Here is a 21,151-nt window from a genome sequence, read left to right as displayed (position 1 = left end):
AATGTGTTGACACAGATTACTGTAGAAACGGAACAGACATGAAATGCGTGTGTTCCAAACAACGATCTATTATTTCACTCTAAAACTCCACTTCACTCCCAGATACTCAATCAAGGCATGAGCTAAGAGAAGTTCGTGCACGTTCTAAATTGGTGGGGGGATGGAATAGCCGGCTGCTTCTTCTTTATCAGCACATTTAGAAGACAAAGGGCGCTGGCGGAGAGGTGTGAAGGGATTTAAGAAGCAGTTTAAGGTGGGACGGAATTACGAGTTTTTTCGTAGGCTCTGGTAATTCTAGTGTTAATTACCACAAAGTGTGTGGCGAACGGCTGGGGGCGGTACCCAGCCGGGACGCAAGGAAGGACTGGGTGAGGGACTGCGCCTCCTCCGAACCATGAGAGGGCAGCCGCCCTGGTTTGTATGGGGGGCCACAGGAACGGAGCATTGAAGCTCAGCCCTATAGGGGCCCTTGGTCACCACCAGGGGGCGCCCGGACACCTGGACGTCAGCACTTCCGCCACACCAGAAGTGCTGCATGAAGCTTGTAAGGAGGCACCTGGCGCAAGTCCGGGTGGATTTAAAAGGGGCCGCCTCCCTTAATTCAGGAGCTGCAGTTGGGAGGAAGAAGACAGAGCTCAGCGGAGAGGAGTAGAGGCGGTGAAGACTTGAGGAAGTGGGTGACTGGTGCAAGGGCACTGTGTGCTGTGGACTTTATATTGTAAATAAATGTGTGCCTGTCTGTGTCCGGGGTTGGACTTCCACAAGTGATATAATGGATTATACTGAAACATACAGTAAAATGTCTCACGTAAAGAAATCATTGTCTCGTCTTTTACTACAATAGGACAAAAATAATAAATGTAACAAGCCATTCTGTCATCTTTTCATTTTTCCTTTTACTATTATGCAAAACGCTTAGTGGAGATACACAGGATATCAGATATCTACACACACTCACTGAAATTTTAACTTTAGATGATGAAAAAGCTGACATCAAATAAACATAAAAAATCGATTACTTTTTCACTGAAATATTGTCAGTTACAGGTAATTGTTGGCTACTAAATGTAAAAATGATGATAATATTAGTCTTGATTTCAACCTGTACAGTTACAAAAGTGGAAATTTCAAAGGGTGTGTAGACATTTAATGTATATTTTAGTAAAATTAATTGTAAATATTCGTATTTATTATGGCATTCAATTTGTGCCATTCATATGTATTAATGGTATTTGATTTGAAAAGCCTTTACATCTAATACCCAGGCAGCTCTGTAGTATAAGTTCAAGCATAATCATATTTTATATACTATTAATAATAGAATTACATTAATCAAGTCATAACAAACATTACGTTATCACGTACCATATGCAATACATACCCATAAGTGATCCAGGAAGCAAAAAAAAAAAAAAAAGAAAAGAAAAGAAACAATAAATAGAATCTGAACTTTTCAAAACTGATTTGGATCACCTTTGTATGTGGTATTAAATTTGATATAGACATATGCAACTTGAATGTGACCTGGGCTTGAATGTGTGAGTCAGAAGTGTCTGGAAATTAACACTATTTTACTAGTTGTAATAATGTCTGTGCAACTCCCATCATGCCTCTGTGTTGAAAATCAAGATACACCACAGTACCAATGCAGGAGAGCAATGGAAAGAAAGCAAGGTGAGAATTTGGGGTCCCTGTTGTCAACCAATACACTGCAATTACTATGTGTTTTCTGATACAAATGGCACGTCCCAAGAACATATTTTTCTCTAATAGAGTCTTGTAAGCAGGCACTGTTTGAAGTAATAGACTGACACCATTAACTCCAACCGCACCCACCCCCAACCCAAAAAACAAAAAAAAACCACACAACTTGCTTTCACCAGTCCTGGCTCTGCTCTCATGTCTAGAGGTTTCTACGTATAAGTCTGGATGCGATAACTGCACTCAAAGCAACAGTTTCAATTTTGCACTCTTTTCTATCCTTGTCATCACAGACTGACAGATTTTCAGGTATCCAGATTGAAAATGATGGGAAAAATCACAGCAATGAGCATGTTTTTGGTATTCATGGTATTCTCTTAGGTTGCATCTGTTTTGTGAATTTGCTTTCATTATTTTTTGTGCTTGTGGAGCATATTTAGGATTAGTACACACGTACCAGATTTTGCTATTACATAAATTAATATGAGCAGTCAAACAAACTAGTCAAAAACTTGAGCTAAGTCTTGTAGCTGCATTCTTAATAATGCCTTAGAAACCTAGATGATATTTTCAGCATAATTCTTTTTAATTCTAATGAATTTAAGTAGGGTGGCACAGTGGTACAGTGGTAGCGCTGCTGCCTTGCAGTTAGGAGACCCGGGTTCGCTTCCCAGGTCCTCCCTGCGTGAAGTTTGCATGTTCACCCTGTGTCTGCGTGGGTTTCCACCGAGTACTCCGGTTTCCTCCCACAGTCCAAAGACTTGCAGGTTAGGTGCAATGGCGATCCTAAATTGTCCCTAGTGTGTGGATGTGTGTGTGTGTGTGCCCTGCAGTGAGCTGGCACCCTGCCTGGTGTTTGTTTCCTGCCTTGCACCCTGTGTTTGATGGGATTGGCTCCCGTGACCCTGTAGTTAGAATATAGCGGGTTAGATAATGGATGGATATTATATTATTAAGTTTATATTTAAGCAAAAATCACATACATTCTCAAAATACCATTATTACTCTGTTACTTTCATCCATGCTCCAATATCAGCCTATTAGCCCTCAAAAAAAAATTTGCAGCTACAAATGTAAACCTCTAGAGGTTTATTGTGGGTTTGCTTCTTAGTAAACAATTAACATCCCCTTTCCATGTGCCTATATTTTGTCTTTCTAACCTGTAATCTATTTCCCATAATGGTTTGTGTTACTATATCATTAAAAAGCCTTACAAGTGAAGGAAACTGTTAAAGAGGCAATTACGAACTAAGCAAGATTAATGCATCTTAATTTTTACATAACACTTCTGATTGTCTCATTATCTCCAACACTGTTACTCAGTTCTTTTCAAAAATAACTAAATGTAGACAGAACATACAACTTCAAATATAAACTCAGAATTATATTAATTAAGGCACAATGCTCAGAGTAAACATTGTAATTCTCATTTAATCTGTGACATAAAAAAAACGAAGAATGTGTACAAGACAACTCTTAAGTTAATGTTAAATTTATGTTAGTTTTTGCATAATTTAAATAGAATGCAGCTTTCACATAAATATTTGAAGATCCTATTTAACCTCTATAAGCTAATACGTTAATGGGTTGTTCTTAATGTTCAACCATATCCCTGTGTGACAACAGAATGTTCTCATATTGTAATTAGAAAGCCAGAAAGGCATTAAGGGAATAAATATATATATATATATATATATATATATATATATATATATATATATATATATATATATATATATATATATAGTGGAAGCATTCATTTGATTTCAGTCTGTCTAGTTTGGACAAATTGTGGGCATCATCATGACTATCAAATAGCACTTCTTTTTCAGTGGTGAATACCTTTGGGCATGCTATTTCAAGAACATTGCGCACCTGATCAGTCTCTTTGAGCGAACGAATGATGATCCATTTACTCTGTAGTAATTTACATCCATTTTCTGATCTCTAATACATGCTGGCTAATCAGAGAACAAGGCAAGGCTATACACATGATAATTTTACCTGATGAGTCTGCAATTTAAAAGCACCTCATACATACGCTTGCATATCTTAGCCTATCATTGGTCTAGGAAGTCAATTCAGGGCTTGTTTGTTTCATTAAAATGTCAAATCATATCACATTTTGTTTAGAGTGTGCACATATGAAACTACTGTAGAAGCATAGACCAATTCTTTGTCTGAGAGGAATGTGTGTACTGAAATATGTCTCTATACTTTTTATCCTGAATTTGCAGTGACATCAGAAATGCTCCCATTGATTATGAAGATACTGCCGAGTCATTTTCATAGGTTCAGTTCTGTGCTTTTAGACACATTTTACCTATTTTTTTAAATTGAAACTGATCGTTTAAAGTAAGATTTTAAATAGAGGGTAGCTTCCTGCTTGCATCCCTGGCTCAACAGCAGCAGGCCTGCCAGGTTATTTGATACACTTACAGTCAACTGATTTTTTTTTGGTTCACAAAATTTAACATAGAAATACAAGGCATTAGTTGTGTATTAAGAAATTAAATATAAAATATTAAGAAGTAACATAAAAATAAATAATTGTATTTTTTAAAGTAAACAGTTTACTTGACATTCTGCCTGTTCCATTTTCTCAATTAAAAGTATGTCATCTGATGTCAGTGAAAGCAAATTATACAGGACAATTTCAACTTTTAAATGAAACAAATCTAAATCAGCAATTACACAGCTTATGGCATTCAGGCTTCACAATCCATGCATGCACATTTCCAAAAAAATGTTTTTGTAGTTTTACTATTTAATCAAATGTTTCTGTCCAGTGTAATGGTTTATTATGGATGCTGTGAAAAATCAGAACCTACATTATGAGAATCCTCAACTAGTAGTGCCGACACATACATTAGAACATTCAGGTACTACAAGAAAATGTGACTAAATTTCTAAAACGGCAATGTGTCAAGCGTTTGAAAAGTGTCAATGAAAATTCAAGACATGTCTTAGAATCTAGCTGTACCCTACAGTTATGCTTATAATAGAATGAGGGTGTAAACAAAATTTACAATCAGTATATACATGTTTGATGCGTATACTGTATTCACAAATTAAATGAGAACCAAAACGGTTTTGTAATGTTTTTGCCTTTTTTAACAGTGCCGCGATTTAATGTTTCCAAAAACCTGAACAAATTACTGGCAAATCACAACAATAATAATCATGAGATTCTTTTATTCACATCAAGTAGAGGCAGGTTTACAAGAAAGGCTAAACCTCAAAAGTAGCAGTGCGGGGCAGAAATTGTTCAGAAGAGGGTGAAAAAATGGCTGCCTCCAGGCAAAAGTTTTAAAATAAAAATGTAAAAATAAAGGAATATGTGAAAAAAACACTTAAGTTTAACTGTGCCTGTGCTAATCTAATAACATTATACCAAGAACTTTTTATTTTGGAGAGGGGGCGTGTATATTAAATGGGATATATCAGAAATACTATTTAACAAACTAAGTATTTTCTATATACAGTATTTGTATAGTTTTACTAGTGGATAATAATATTAGTTCACATGAGCGGTTTACTGTTGAACATGTAACATAAAATCCTTGGTGGTATTAGTGTGAGAGAGTGCAGTAGAACTCTGAATTAAAAGATTTCACTAATAGAAGTATTAGGCATTGTTACAAAGGTAATTTAAACTTGATTCATTCAAAGGTAAAAACTGCTAAGAATTTCAAGTTTCTAATAGCATCAAAGCCTAAAAATTCATACTGCATCAGTATACAGTGGGTTTGAAAAAATGCCTATCAACAAAAAACTTACCAATTACTTTTACTCACTCAAAAGCATCATCCTGTTCTCATCATATCATATTAGAACAGTAACAGTGTCATGAATTAAATCCAGGTAAATTTAGCTGTGATGCAGCTACACTAACCTCTGTACCACACTGAAGCTGCCTCAGACCTCAACGCAAATATTACTACACTCTGAAAGACTTTTAAAGACTAAGTCTGTTGGTGGTCTTACACTGCAGGGGTGCCCAACTCCAGTCCTGGAGGGCCACAGTGGTTGCAGGTTTTCATTCTAACCCTTATCTTAATTAGTGATGTGTTTTTGCTGCTAATTAACTTCTTTTGAATTAATTTTAATTGACTTGGTTTTTAAGAAATGTTTCCCTGAATTTCTTCATCGTTCCTCTGAATTGCTTCATTTCTTTCCTTAAATGGCAACCAAACAGAAATGAAATGTTAAGTGAGTGAGCCAACAGAAGACCAACTAAGTCAGGGCCTCAAACTCCAACCGATTTCACTTCAACCAGTTGCTTATTGAGGCGCTGAGTCTTGTTGTTAATTAAACCCATTCTTTAATTCCATAGCTTGTTGCTGCTCTCATTGTGCAATAGCAGACATTTCTGAAATTGTGGATTTTCTCTTTTCTAAGAGCAGATCAGCATTCCCGAGACCTTCACCTTTCTTTATTTTCAGATATTGTATGATGGTCAGAGTTTTGGCTCATTTTGTATCTCATTATTGTTTGGCTGCTAATTAAGGAAAAAGAAACAATTGAGGGGTCTGAGTCTTCAAGAGCAAGTCAAATAAAATGAATTCAAAAGAAATTAATTAGCAGCAAAAACAGGTCACTAATAAAGAAATTCAATTAGTAACCATGATTAAAGTTTTGGGAAGCCTATTCATTTTTTTTTAAAAAAAGACAGTTAACTAAATGTTCTCTGTCACTTTAAAAAGAAAAGAGAAATCAAAAACTGCCAAGGTCAGTTAAATTTCTAGGTAGAAAAAAGTGCCCCAATTGTTTAAGACAGGCTGACTCAGAGATCTGATATGTATGGTCAGGCTACTAAGAGGAAATGTGGTCAAACCTCAGGAAAGAAAAAAAGTGCTCTCAAAGATATTTTTGTTTTTTTTTAAATAGGTGTATGCCTTAGACAAAACTGAAAATATATCAGCCTGGATTACACAAGCAAAAAGGCATTTTACCTTACTTGTCCTAGGATTTGAAGAACACCTATTTTTATTCAAATTTTGTTCATGAAATTTTAAAAATGAAATACAGACAGCTCTTAGGTTACAAACTAGTGTCAATTCCTATTGATGTTTTAACGTGATTTTGTATGTAAGAAGGAACTTATACTGAAAATGTCGGTCAATGGAAATATTGGCAAAAAAGCATAATACTTTATTAAATTATTGTAGAGAAACATTTGAATCTTAGTAAAAAAATCATAGTGAAAAAATAATACTGTACTTTAAAATCACAAAATGCATAATTTAAACTAAAATGACCCACAGATATATAGAGTATGTTGACCTCATGCTTAAAAAACATTCTACTCTTTTTGATAATGATACAGTTCAAAGAGTTGGAAAAGTCATAACAATGGCATGAAAAATCCACCACTAACTGGCAATTGATCCCTCAGCAGAAAGAGTAACACAAGGTAGCTGTACTCCCCGAGAAGGAACACTATACGGTGTACTGAGGATGATGGGAATTACAAGCCACAGGTTCTACCTCTCCTTAGCCAAATGAATGGCTGTTTAACTTGATGTTTACCTATGACATAGCTTATTGTGCAGCTGTGCATAATGCCAGTTATATTCAGCAACATGTGCCATGTTCTCTGAGGAATCTCTAATAGTGTCACATTCCTCTCCCAACAGCTATACCTGAGATGGCTTGGCTAGGATACATAATTAGAAAACTGCAAATTACACCAGTTGCTGACTGAGCTGCTCACCTGTGACTGGGCTTACTGCGTGGCTATGCATGTTGCCAGTTACATTTGGCAAAATGTGCACATGATAGCAAAAAATGATTAAAAATAGTAACAAAGTAGTGTGTTGTACTAGCCCTTACAATTAGCAATGGATACTATGTTTTCATCTATATCAAAACTAGTTTGCTTCATTTGTAACTTAAAAAAATGTAAGTCATTAGAGAAGAATTAATTAAAAATTCAGTTGAAAAAAACTGAGGCTTTATATGCTTGTTCATATCTGCAGAATTGTGATAACTCAAGATCTGCCTGTATATTTCAAGTGTATTTGGCTTACCAAGAAAAGTATTCTCTAAGTTATTCATCTAATCACTAAATGTTTATTTACTCATGAAAATATATAACATTAGAATAAACACAAATAAGCACTGATTAAGTGAAAAGTAACACAATTGTTGTGTTTCTAAAATAAATCAGTATTTTGTGAAACCTCTTAGAATGTAAAATGTTAACAAGTTGTGGCCTAATTTTATCAAGAAATCCTATGGGAAATTCTTTAAAGTATCTGGAAGGATTTGCCATAACTCTTATTTTGGCTTTTGCTGTTTTTTGTTCTCTTCCTTTTACAAGTGTCAGTTTCATAGGGCTCTGAGATGTCTAATGTAATACAATTAGTGATCCATCTGCAGACTTTCACTCCAACCTGTTCATAATTGCGTTTAAAATGTATCTGGATCATTGTTGCACTGAAATGTGAACCGTTATTACCCAAAGGAACAGCATGATGAATTAAAATCTGCTAATGTTTCTCAGAAGTCATTATTTTATTGATTTTAATAAAAACGTATGCAACTGGCTAAAAATGTACCAGCAAAGCATTACAATGCCACCACTGTGATTTACAGTAGGTTGCAGGCAAACACAAACATACTTTTCACCATCTCTTTTCTTATATTACTGCCATGTTTATAAACCAAAAATTTTACATTTTTGAAATTGCTCCAAAAGACTTTCTAACACTGGATGTTAGTTTCTGCTTTAAGATCATCTGTATATTGCAGCCTTTTCTGCTTGTGCCTTTGAGTAAGAATGCTCCTAGGCTTTAAGGTGCCCTTTGCATGTACACTGCATATGTAAATGTGCAGACATGGTCAAGTGGTTTAGTTGTTGTTCGCTGAAATATCAGAAAGGAAAATGAGTGTATTTCTGTATGATAAACAAAAAATATCTAGTAAGAAGTGCTTTAGGTGGAAATATGTTAATAATAAAAAAAGGTCAGAGAAGAATCACCAGACTAACAGAAAAGTCACAAATAACAGTCACAACAGTGGAAAGCATCTCTCAATGTACAAACTTTTGACATTGAAGCAGATGGGATACAGAAGGAGGAGACCATGATGGTCCTCACTACTGTCAGCTAGGAACCGAAAGATGAAGGTATAGCATGTACTTGATCACCAAAACTAGACTAGTGATAGCAGATGAACATTACATTTTTTCATATTCAGCTTTGTTGTTGCAAACTAGAACTTTTTTTTCTTTTAAGTTGAGATTTCTTTGATTCTGCTCCTTTGTCCACATAACAGTCGTCAAGTTGTGGGATGTGTGGCAGAATTGGGATGAGGTTTTCTAACATAAATTCATGATTCAGGAAGTCAATGATCAAGACTCAAATCACCTTGTTGAGTACCACACTCATTACTAGGCAGTATTAAGAAGTGTTGCATACAAAATATATGCTTTAAACTGTAGTTGCCTTACACAAGTAAGCTAAGACCAGTTAAATGAGTGAAAGGACTTTTCCTTGGCTTAGGTGGCTAAGCCGGTTGTAGTAGTATCCTGTCCAAGATAAGATTGCAGCTAACATACGGTGAAAGAGTCCATAATAAATAAACACACACACACCATTTTGGGATACTAGTTAGATTCCCATGTATGGAGTTTAGAAGTCACCAACATGTTTAAATTAGTTTAATCTGTAGAGTTTGGTTTCTTCTCTTAACCGTGCTTAGTAACTCTCAATTGGCCTGGTGTAAATGAAAATAGTTAAGTGTTTGTATGATGGGATTCTATCCAGAGCCGTTGTCTGCCTCAAAATATAAAAGTGTATTAAGGACTGCTACGCCTGTCAATTCATTGTTACTTATTTCTCAGTATTGGAGGTAAGAGTTTTTAATGTACACAATCACAGGGGAGAGTCTATCCTGGTATACATTTGCAAATTGTACAAAGAACTCTGATCTTCAAAGGTCTATTTTTTCCTTTTTTGGTTTAATCAACTGTAGTATTGGGACAGAACTTAAATCTATAAATTATACTATTTTGTATTGCTGTAGAAAAAAATCATAGTGCTTTTCTACATGTTAATTTCAGAACTGCATAACATATATAGAATAACTATCAAATATGTATGCATAAATTTAAAATAAAAACAGAGTTGAATTAACAGCATACCACTACATTAGTAACGGTCTACTAATTCTTCATCGTTTTGTATATGAACCTTCTTTTTTGCTTAAACCAATTTGTCTAATTTGATCAAGTCCCAGCTGGAACAACCCAGGTTATTTCCACTTTTAGATACTTTCTTTGGGGAAAGGGGGAAGGGGAATTGCATGTTGATTTCTCTGTTATTTTTTCTTTGAACTTAATTTTGAAGCAAACTGCATCTTATTGGTTTCACCCAGCTGTGTGGTTGAAAAAGAAAATAACACAGCAGTTTTACTTGTCAGTTATAAAAATAATGAGAAAAACATACTATATTCTAGATACATGCTGTATTATGAGAATAAATATTGGGTCACCCCCTTATGAAAAACCTATATATAAATAGTGCAAATAAAATCCTCAACTATCAGCTTAAAATAACTGAATATTATATAAAATATATATTACATAAAGAGAAAATAATATAGGTTATCAATACTGTTTTGAATTATTTCACCTTTAGCACATTAGAGGTCATTAATAATATACCTTCTGGTCACTTTGAGTCTTCTGTAAATCTTTGAGAGCCTTTTCGAGTTTACACTTTTCATCCAATGTACCAGTCACCTGAACAATAAAAATAAAAATAAAAAATATACAACTACTTTTGGGAAAAAAAACATTCTTTATAAAGGCAAGGTGAATAAGCATGCTTCAATATCTGATGTATAACTAAGAGTCTCTGAGCCCAAAATTAAAGCTGAAAACAGAATCATACTTAAATGTAAACCAACCTGAAGAGTATACCATTTCAAAATCTTGGGACCAAATGAAATATTTTATTTTAAAAATGTTTTTGAATTTTCTTGCTATGTTTCTCTAAGATTTATATTTTATTTAATAAACCTGTAAATTATTATAGGCGGCAGATTTTCTTGAAGTGCATCTAGAGCTGCTTAAGGTACTGGCCTTAAGACAAGAAGGGTTTCCTGTGACTTACTTATGTAACACTGAACACTTTCTTCAACAGTTACTAAGCATTGCAATTTGTTTGGTTTACTGAACTAAAACTAATACATTTTCAAAAATTACTTTGTAAAACAAATTTAGAAGATATTCACTCATATAAAACATAGTGAATAACAAAGGTACCTCACCATCACAATTCAGAGTTTTTGTAATACTGCTGTGCTTTTCCTGGGTTTTTGTACCTTTCTTTTCAGTTTTACGATTATTGTTACATTTAGCGATATTCTGAAGAATCCATTTGGTGTTCTGTTTTCTGAAGGCTAACTTTAAAAATATATGCTTGGCCACAGCCACTTTATTGTGTATTAATATGCCAGTGGTTAGGCATGTGATATTTTGAGTTACAGCATGTTCCCCTGTGTATGGAAGATGGCAGTGCACTATTGATGTCATGACTTGATGTCATGGTTTCTGGATTTAATATTAAAAAACTTAGTGTTGCATCTTATCTATTCAATCTTGTCAATTCACATTGCTCAATCTTTGTGTGTGAGTCTTGATCTTTTCGGTTTATTTGTTTTTGGTTACTGATTCTCTGCATTTTGAGCTTGCTCATTTCAGCCTCTGCTTCTCTCTCCCCTGGTCCTGTTCACTCTGAAAGGAATACTCTAACCAAAAATTTAAATTTTTTATATCACCTACCTCTTGTACTTTGTAGAGGTGACAAAAAAATGTATCTCTTGTTTTCATGTAGAAAAGAAGAAAAAAAGTTTATGATATAGTAGATGCCACTAGTGACTAATGCTGTGTAATAGCAAACAATGTTAAAATATTGTTTATATTGAACTGAAGATCCACCTCTCCACCTCATTTTTGGTCAAGAATTTTATCTTTAATTTAAAAAGATACTTCCATAAAACTTTAATTTCCTGTTTCTGATGTGCACTGATAATTCCAGAAGTCTATATTTAGCAATATTTTAGCAAAAACAGACATTTTGCACATGGCGTGCATACAACTAGATAACAGGCATGTGCGACACAACTAACAGGAGTTTTTTTTTCTTTTTTCCCATGTACATTTTTTATATCGTTTTAAGCTACGTAGCATTTGTCACTATTGGCTTGTATCATATTAAAACTTTTTTCCATTCATTCTGCAGGATAATACAAGATAAAAAAAATTCTTGGCCACCACTGCAGAGTACATAGGTTAAGTAACATATAAAAAAAATACAATTTTTGGATGGACTCTGGGCATACCTGCTTTCCACCTAGAAATAACTTTCACAGTTCCAGAGACCTGGCCTGGTCCTTGTTTGTGTAGAGACACATTACCTCAGTGGGTTTTCATGTGCTGCTTTTACTTTCCTTTTATATCTTAAAGATGTGCACATTAGGACAACTGCTGATCATAAAAATAAGTGCGGAAGTAGTCAGTATGCCCAGCAAATAGCTGGCCACCCACAAAGGACTTGCTCTGTCTAATGTCTGATTAAACTTTGCTTTCTCTGATTATGATTACAGCTTTTTCATTAGATGTATTATTGCATGCATCACTACCTTCTATTACTAGTAATTACTTGGAGTCCTTCCAGGCACTTATTTATAATTACTTAACTGTGGGAATTATCTCTGTTAATCAGTCCATTAATGCTAATACTGAATTAACAAAATGTGTATATGAACAACATAGAGTTGCTGACAGAATGGCTTTGCAAGACAAAAGTAAATGCTAATAAGTAAGATACTTCAGCTGAAGTTAACTGAAGATTTCCTATTTAACTGTTTAAGACTAATCTGTAAATACCTTTAGTATAGAGATAAACCTCTCAGTTTAGGAGTATAATGTGAAACAATCTAAATATACTTCATGGTGGCCTTTTGGGACTCTGAATTGCCGAATATTAAATGAAATAAAGTTGGCTGTACACGTGTGATACATTGCAATTACCAATTTTATTTACATCTTGTTGCAGCAGTATTCCAAGCTCTTGTTGTACACTGGGTCTAGTGTTCAGTCATCCCCCAGTCTATAATTTCCATATTAAAAATTAGGTATCTTTAGAATATCAGACTCCAAAAGAATTTAAACGACTTATAAAATACTTTTTCTTGGGATCATTTTGAAATTTGACCGAATTGTTTTCCTAAATACTATTTTTTAAGGATCACTATATTACCATTACAAGTCAAATGCACTGGGTTTTATAAAAAGCCACTATACGTCATTATGTGAGGCTTGACCATGTACAATATATAACACTGTAACGGCATAAAATAAACATATCAAATTAATAACTTTTAAACTTTTAATATGTTATTGGTTACTGAACAATACTTCAAAGAATGTATATACTATTTATCTTGAAGAATGATTAAGTTTTTATGGAGGATTACTTGTACAAAAAACCCTGCAAAATCCAAACCACTTTTGTACCTATATATTTGTTAAATATATTTCTTGTAAAGCTGACTTTATTCAGAGTATTGCACGTTTGATGTAAAAAGAACGTAATTGTGGGTGATCATTTTTTCAAAAGCAATACTTTATGATTAGTAGCTGTAATCATATTTCTAAGATGAACATCATATATTGAAGGCCTAAAGGGACTCTTTAAGACAAATATCTACAATGCAGCTTGATTAACCTACTCAGGCAACCATCTATTTAATGTACTTGCTTAGTTCAATTCAGTGTTTAGAGTGATTAAAAATTATGGCTTCAATTATCATGTCTTATTTTCAATCAACCAAAGTTTGATTGGATGAGTATCAAAGTGGATTAGAGAAAAAAAAACACGTATAATAAAATGTATCAGTGGTAAGGAAGGGAGGAGTTGTGATTTGGGTCTATTCTCCAATTTTAGTTCAGTTCTGTTTAATGTCAATTCAGTTCTGTTTAAATTTTGACAATTCAAGATGCCATAGAACTAGCTATTAGTATATGATCATCAAATTTATGACTTCTTTTAATGCTACTATAAGTATTTTCTTTCACCTTTTTTCATACTGTTAAGCCTATTTTTAGTTTTTTATTATTCTTAGTACTGTAATTCTTTCAGTGTAATAAAGTCATTAAGGCTTTTCTTTATTCTTCTTGTTACTAGCTTTCTCCCTTTTCTATAAAACCATGATTGATTTTGATTTCTATAAATGTCAAACAGCTGCCTTTCCTACCATTTACAGCCTTAAGAATTGCAAGAGTCCTGCTTAAGCCCTAAAATGACATTAACAATAATGAGAGACACTTCTGTCAAGTATCACAACACATTTGCAATAGTTTGATGGGTAGGGTCCCTTTCTCTCAGTCATTCAACTGTGCCCTCCTGTGAAATGACTGGTTATTTATAGTTGATGTCATACAAAGCATGATAGACCACACAGACAAAATAGATACCGCTCATTTAAGAAGACCCATAAAATATTCCAATATGTCATGCTCAGCACTGCAGAATTGAACTTATCCAAAATAGGAGATGAACAACATGATCTGTCACCTGCTAAATATCCAAATTAAATGTATTAATTTTACCTACTCTAAGTATACATTTTGGCAAAAGGAAACTATGTATAACTGAATTTTGCAGTAAACTGTTTGTACCTGGGTTTCTATTGTCCTGAGTCGTGTCTTCAGTTTATTGTTTTCTTCTTGCAATCTGGCAATTTCCTGAAAAAATAGGAACAATCAGCATAAACTGGAAAATTTTGTATGAAGTAATTTAATTGTTTAAGCAGCCTCCGACCACACAATGCATCCAGACTGTTATTACTGAAAAACAAAAAGGTACCTAGAGTACACTAGTTCAGTATCTGGATATGGATAATTGCTCTGTAAGTCACAGTACTCTGTAAATAGGGAAGCAAGTAAAAAATCCTGACAGTCACTTTTGAAAAAGAGAAAAATAGCCTTAACAATGGCAAAACATGCCACAATTCTTGAAGCTTAGTAAAATCTGACAAGAATAAATTATTTTCTAGCCAGGCATCCCTATAAAGCTAAGATTTAAAGCAAAATGCTTGTCAAAGTGAAAAGTAAAAAGGAAAAAATTGTAATAAAAGAATTTTCAGGCAAATGTTAAGGGTTTTTAAAAATCTCTAGAAATACCAATATTGTCAAAAAATGTGTCTCACAGCTGTACTCTCTATTTAATCTTCATATAAAAAATACAGATCACAGGTATTTATTTTAGAACACTTGTAGGCTCTATATAATCTGTTATCATCCATAGAACATTTCATTTATTTATTCTCATCTCATACCTTATTCTATCAACAAATCTTGGGTAGTATTAAGCTTCTTACATTTTAATTTAAAATTTTGCTTTCCATCATTTTTTTTCCCTGTCCTGTTTAGGGACAGAAATGGTATTTATTTATTTACTTTTGGTCAGTCTCATTGGATACAGGCGTCGGCTGAATAATATGGATCCACTTCCAGACTTAAAATATGATACATTCAAACGTTCTGATTATGAAACATGCTGAAAGAGACAGTTACTGTGTTCTGGTCAATGTTTCCAGCATAGGTAATGGAAGGAGTTGACCAGAAATGAAATTGCGGTAGAATCTGGTAGTACCATGAAAGAATTAAAGATGCATAACTTTTTTGACCAAATATTCACTTCACCGTTTTCTCTCTTATGCATGTGAAGAATCTATCATTAATACTGGAAATACATGGCAACACATACATTAGGACACAAGGCAAAGGAGTAATTATATGATTAGTGATTACACCCCACTCAAAGCAGAATATTCTATGGGAAGAAGAAGCAACAAATAGCGATAGAAGTCATTTTTTGTGGGTGCTAAATAATCAGATGTCTGTACTCCTTGCTTCTCTACAGTTTCATGGGGACATACGTTATTCTCAAAGAACAACACATGTCTGGGGACAAGACACGACAACATTTGTAGTGAACAGGGGAGAAATCTAGTGCTGCAAAGGTTTCTAACAGGGCTTCTTTCTAAAATACCCACCTTTAAATACTCCTGTCTGTATACTTTAAACCACAGGGGATTCAGGAAGAAAGCAAATAAATGTGAACAGAAGACTTGGCACTGAGAGAAAACAACAATTGCTGCTGTTATGTCGGGAGCTCAGTAGCACAGGGTAACTGAAGGTTAATGATCAATGAGTACATTGTAATGAGTGCCGGGACAGAAAAGGAAGACACAGACATACATGTAGACCACTGCAGCTACTTGACTCATTTTAGACATGCACCTTTCTGGTATGGTAGGTTTCTGTTATTTTGAATATGGCATCATTATATAGCCAAACGAAAGCAAGTAGAGCTTAGAAAAACATTTTGGTGTAAGTAATATATTAAAAAGTTTTTTCTGGCAGGACTTGTTTGCATTTATAATTATACAGCAATATTCGTTTATTTAAGTTATTCATTTAGTTGTGTAGCCTTGTCATGCATCTACTGGTGTTGTTAGAATAGTTGAACTATTCTACATCTACTGTAAGCTCTTCATTATCAACTTTCAAAACAGAAATCATTTCTGTCTCATTTGATGGGGGGTGTAACACATCATTTACTTCAATGAAATATTTTGCAATTTGTATTTTCACAAAAACTGCTGCCAGTTCTTTCAGAGTTACATAAACTCTGACACTATCGTCGTAAATGAACAAAAGGGAGAAAACAGCACCTGTGACAATTTATTATTCACGTTTACCACTAGTCCACTGATGTCTATGAATGACAATGTTACAGAAAATTTTTTCTCTTGAAAAAGGTTATGTTTATTTTTAACACAAGGAATGTGCATATCACACATGAGACGTGCTTTTATATGTTTAATAAGGATCTTTTAGAAGACATTTTGGCTGTAGACAGTTCATCATAATCAGAAGCTTGTTCTCTGTTGGACAGGGCTAACAAGTACCCTTTTGGTCTTTGCAGTTCAGAACCACCTACTGTACTTTAAGCACAACTATCATGAGGTGTTAGATTGGTTTATGAAGGTGACAAGCAACACTCAATAACCCAGCATGAGAAAGTGAAAGCAGGATTGTAGAAAGTTTTGCAAATGTATTAAAAATAAAAAAAACTGAAAACTCACATTGACAAGTATTCAGACCCTTTACTCTGTAAGTTGTTAAAGCACCTTTGGCAGGGATTACAGCATGGAGTCTTCTTGGGTATGACACGAAAAGCTTAGCACAACTGAATCTGGCTGGACATGCTGATTGGAGACGTTGGTGGACACTTATTTTCAGGTTTCTCCAGAGATGTTTAAATGGGCTCAAGTGCAGACTGTGGCTGGGCTACTCAAGGACATGCATAGAGTTGTCCCTAAGCCACTCCTGTGCTGTCTTTGCTTTGTGCTTAGGAATGTGATTGTCCCGTTTAGTCCCTTAGACCTTTATTTAAGTCCTAATGTTCACTATAATCGCATATTAGGATATGATAATTCTGTAGTGGATTCACCTATAAATGTACACTGTATAACCACTAAAATAACGGACCACAGTATAAATAAAAAAGCCAGACAAAGCAGTATAAATGTGAATAACTGGATTACTATTACACCTATAGATGTGCACTGTATTCCAACTATAATAACAGATCACAAAAATCCATACAAAGGGGCATAAATAACTTAATTATCCTTTCAAGCTGCTATAATACTCTGATTCAGCTGTGCTCTTCTGAAACCTTAAATGTTGCTTTACTAAACGTTAGAGCATTACCAGGCAAGACTTTTAACATTATTATTAGTTTAGAAAAACAGACATTTTTACATTTAATTAAAATGTGGCTCAGCTCTGGTGGTGTGGCAGTGTTAATTGAATCAGAACCTTTGACTTACAATTTTGTTCATTTGATTCACTAGGGTAAAAAGGCAGCAATTTAGTGAGTATTTACTCAAGCCATTTAAAATGTAAAGATGCCAGTTTTGGTACTTTTGAATGTTTTGAGTATTATGCCGTTGCTATTCATGGAGTGCTGCAGTCTCTCATAATGGCTGTTTATAGACATCTAAAGTATAATGTATGTTTTACTGAGGAATTCTCAAATTCAGCATGCATAATAATAACTAATGATGACAGATTCCTAATTTTAGGTAATTTCAGTTTTCATATCTATGCTAATAAAAGGCAAAGCCCTCACTGACTGACTGACTGACTAACTCACTCACTCACTCACTACTAATTCTCCAACTTCCCGTGTAGGTAGAAGGCTGAAATTTGGCAGGCTCATTCCTTACAGGTTACTTACAAAAGTTAAGCAGGTTTCCTTTGGAAATTCTATGCGTAACGGTCATAATTGAATCCTACTTACGTACATATATATGTCCATAGCCTGACGCAATGTCACCGTGTGAGGCGGCATTGCGTCCCCCATCACCACACCTCCCACGTAGTTGGCTGCCTGCCTATATTGTGTCCCCCATCCCCACACCTCTCACATCCTTGACTGCCTGCCCATATAAGGCCACCCGTCGCTCCGGTCTCTTCATTCCCTTCTTTGCTTTGCCACGGTATTCACGTCTCCCTGCTGATAACTGCAGCTTTTTTATTTAATCCACGGCTTCTCCGCTGTTTTATTGTTCGTTTATTACAATGTAAAGTTATTGATGAAGGCGGTTGTATGCTTACAACGCTTGACAGATGCAGAATGTCACTTCAACACAGGTCCTATAAATACTAACGTAATTGAAACAAACCATGAAACTCAAACCGATTATGACAGCAGCAATCCAAGCTGTGAGAAAACAGTAAAAAGGAGGCGTGTCAGACGTTGTGGTACATTTTCTGATGCAGCTAGACGGAAAGAACTTCGTGACGCTGCTGCCAAATACTTGCAGAAAAATTCACAAGTTCATAGAAACGCTGTCGCTAAATACTTGCAGAAAAATCCACAAGTTAATAGATACGCTGCTGCTAATATTCGCAGGCAAATCCACAAGTTAATGCCGGGAATGATTTATGAGTAGTGATTTGGGTAGTGAGATGTCTATCGAGGTGATCACCATCCATCAAAGAACTGTCACTTACCGAGTGGTTTCCATGCCCGGAGATGCCGCCTGCCTTTTACATTCTCTGTGTTACATATTGCACAGCCATATCATATAGATAGATAGATAGATAGATAGATAGATAGATAGATAGATAGATAGATAGATAGATAGATAGATAGATAGATAGATAGATAGATAGATAGATAGATAGATAGATAGATAGATAGATAGATAGATAGATAGATAGATAGATAGATAGATAGATAGATAGATAGATAGATAGATAGATAGATAGATACTTTATTAATCCCAAGGGGAAATTCACATAATCCAGCAGCAGTATACTGATACAAAAAAACAATATTAAATTAAATAGTAATAAAAATGCATTTAAAAGCAGACAATAACTTTGAGTAATGTTAGCATTTACTCCCCCCCGAGTAGAACTGAAGAGTCGCATAGTGTGGAGGAGGAATGATCTCCTAAGTCTGTCAGTGTAGCAAGACAGTGACAAAAGTCTGTCACTGAAGCTACTCCTCTGCCTGGAGATGACACTGTTCAGTGGATGCAGTGGATTCTTCATGATTGACAGGTGTTTGCTTAATGCCTGTTGCTCTGCTACAGATGTTGAACTGTCCAACTTTACTCCTACAATAGAGCCTGCACTCCCAGGTATTTATAGGTCTGCACCCTCTGCACACAGTCTCCTCTGATGATCATGGGGTCCATGAGGGGCCTGGGCCTCCTAAAATCCACCACCAGCTCCTTGGTCTTGCTGGTGTTAAGGTGTAAGTGGTTTGAGTCGCACCATTTAACAAAAGTCTTTGATTAGCTTCCTGTACTCCTTCTCCTGGCCACTCCTGATGCAGCCAACAATAGTAGTGTCATCAGGGAACTTTTGCACGTGGCAGGACTCTGAGTCGTATTGGAAGTCTGATGTATATAGACTGAACAGGACCGGAGAAAGCAACAGTGTGTTGCTGACCACAATGTCAGACCTGCAGTTCTCAAAAAGAAGCACATATTGAGGTCTGTCTGTAAGATAGTCCATGATCCATGCCACCAGGTGTGAGTCTACTCCCATCTCAGTCAGCTTGTCCCTAAGGAGCAAAGGTTGGATGGTGTTGAAGGTGCTAAAGAAGTCCAAAACATAAATCTTACAGCACCACTGCCTCTGTCCAAGTGGGAGAGGGATCGGTGTAGCATATAGATGATGGCATCCTCCGCTCCCACCTTCTCCTGGTATGCGAACCTTTGATGTTTATGAATGTTTCAACTCTCAAAAGCTGGATGCAAAGTTATCGATGAAGCCAATTGTATGCTTACAACACTTGACAGATGCCAAATGTAACGTAATTGAAACAAACCATGAAACTCAAATTGATTATGACAGCAGCAATCCAAGCTGTGAGAAAACAGTACAAAGGAGGCGTGTCAGACGTCGTGGTACATTTTCTGATGCAGCTAGATGAAAACAACTTTGTGACGCTGCCGCCAAATACTCGCAGAAAAATACACAAGTTAATAGACACGCTGTCACTAAATACTCTCAGGCAAATCCACAAGTTCATAGAGACGCTGTCACTAAATGCTCACAGGAAATTTCACAACTTAATACCCGGAATGCCTGTTAAACATCTTAGATTCACAAGTAGCGATTTAGGTAGTGAACACTTCGATGAATGAAATCTGTTATCTTTACAATAGTTGACAAACACGGAATGTAACTTGAACACAACACATTATCCAAATACGAACCTGATTGAAAGAAATAATGATAATCAAATCCTTGATTACAGCAACACTCATAACAGTGACAAAACAATTACATTGACAATCATGTTACGTTATTTTTAAAATGTTTCCTTTTCTTTTTCATAACTTATTTAGCACACTACTTCTCCGCTGCGAAGTGCAGGTATTTTGCTAGTAGATACTAAGTGTGACCCAAATGCAAGAGAATTTATGAACTTACTGCACAACTTTGATCTTAGTCAGCATGTCAGCCAGCCGAAACATAAGGGAAGACACATGCTGGATTTAGTCATTTCAAAAGGATTAAAAGCTGATGTGAGGCAGGCCGTGGGCATTGGCATATCTGATCATTTCTGCATATTATTTGATGTAGAAATTCTGTGTACTACAACTAATGAGAAATGTACTATTAAAAATATTATTTTGATTCATCTGCAGCCTCAAGATTTATTAATATTCTAAATAACCAGTCCAAATGTAGTTCTTGCCCTAATACAGCTAGTAATGTAACCAGTAACGTAAATGTTAAAGTTAAGGGTTGCAGTTGACACAGTGGTCCTTGAAAAAATTGTTAAAAAATCCTACAGCACTATAATACCTTGAAATACCCAAAGAGTGTCAGATC

General features: G+C 35.2%; 1 protein-coding gene across 2 annotated transcripts in view; it reads right to left on the bottom strand.

The window, feature by feature from the left end:
• The window catches only part of lztfl1 (leucine zipper transcription factor-like 1), an 80,172-nt gene that overhangs the window by 9,262 nt on the left and 49,759 nt on the right, over positions 1-21,151 (bottom strand). For both annotated transcript variants that reach the window (XM_039753469.1, XM_039753468.1), the window contains exons 6-7: positions 14,396-14,461; positions 10,373-10,450 (exon numbers count right to left, since the gene is read on the bottom strand). In XM_039753469.1, the coding sequence (XP_039609403.1) occupies positions 10,373-10,450; positions 14,396-14,461 (144 nt within the window). The remainder of the gene's footprint in view (positions 1-10,372; positions 10,451-14,395; positions 14,462-21,151) is intronic.

This window comes from Polypterus senegalus, chromosome 5, assembly GCF_016835505.1.
Source record: "Polypterus senegalus isolate Bchr_013 chromosome 5, ASM1683550v1, whole genome shotgun sequence".
NCBI lineage: Eukaryota > Metazoa > Chordata > Cladistia > Polypteriformes > Polypteridae > Polypterus > Polypterus senegalus.
Note: the sequence above shows the minus strand (reverse complement) of the source record. Positions and strands in the feature narration are given on the sequence as shown.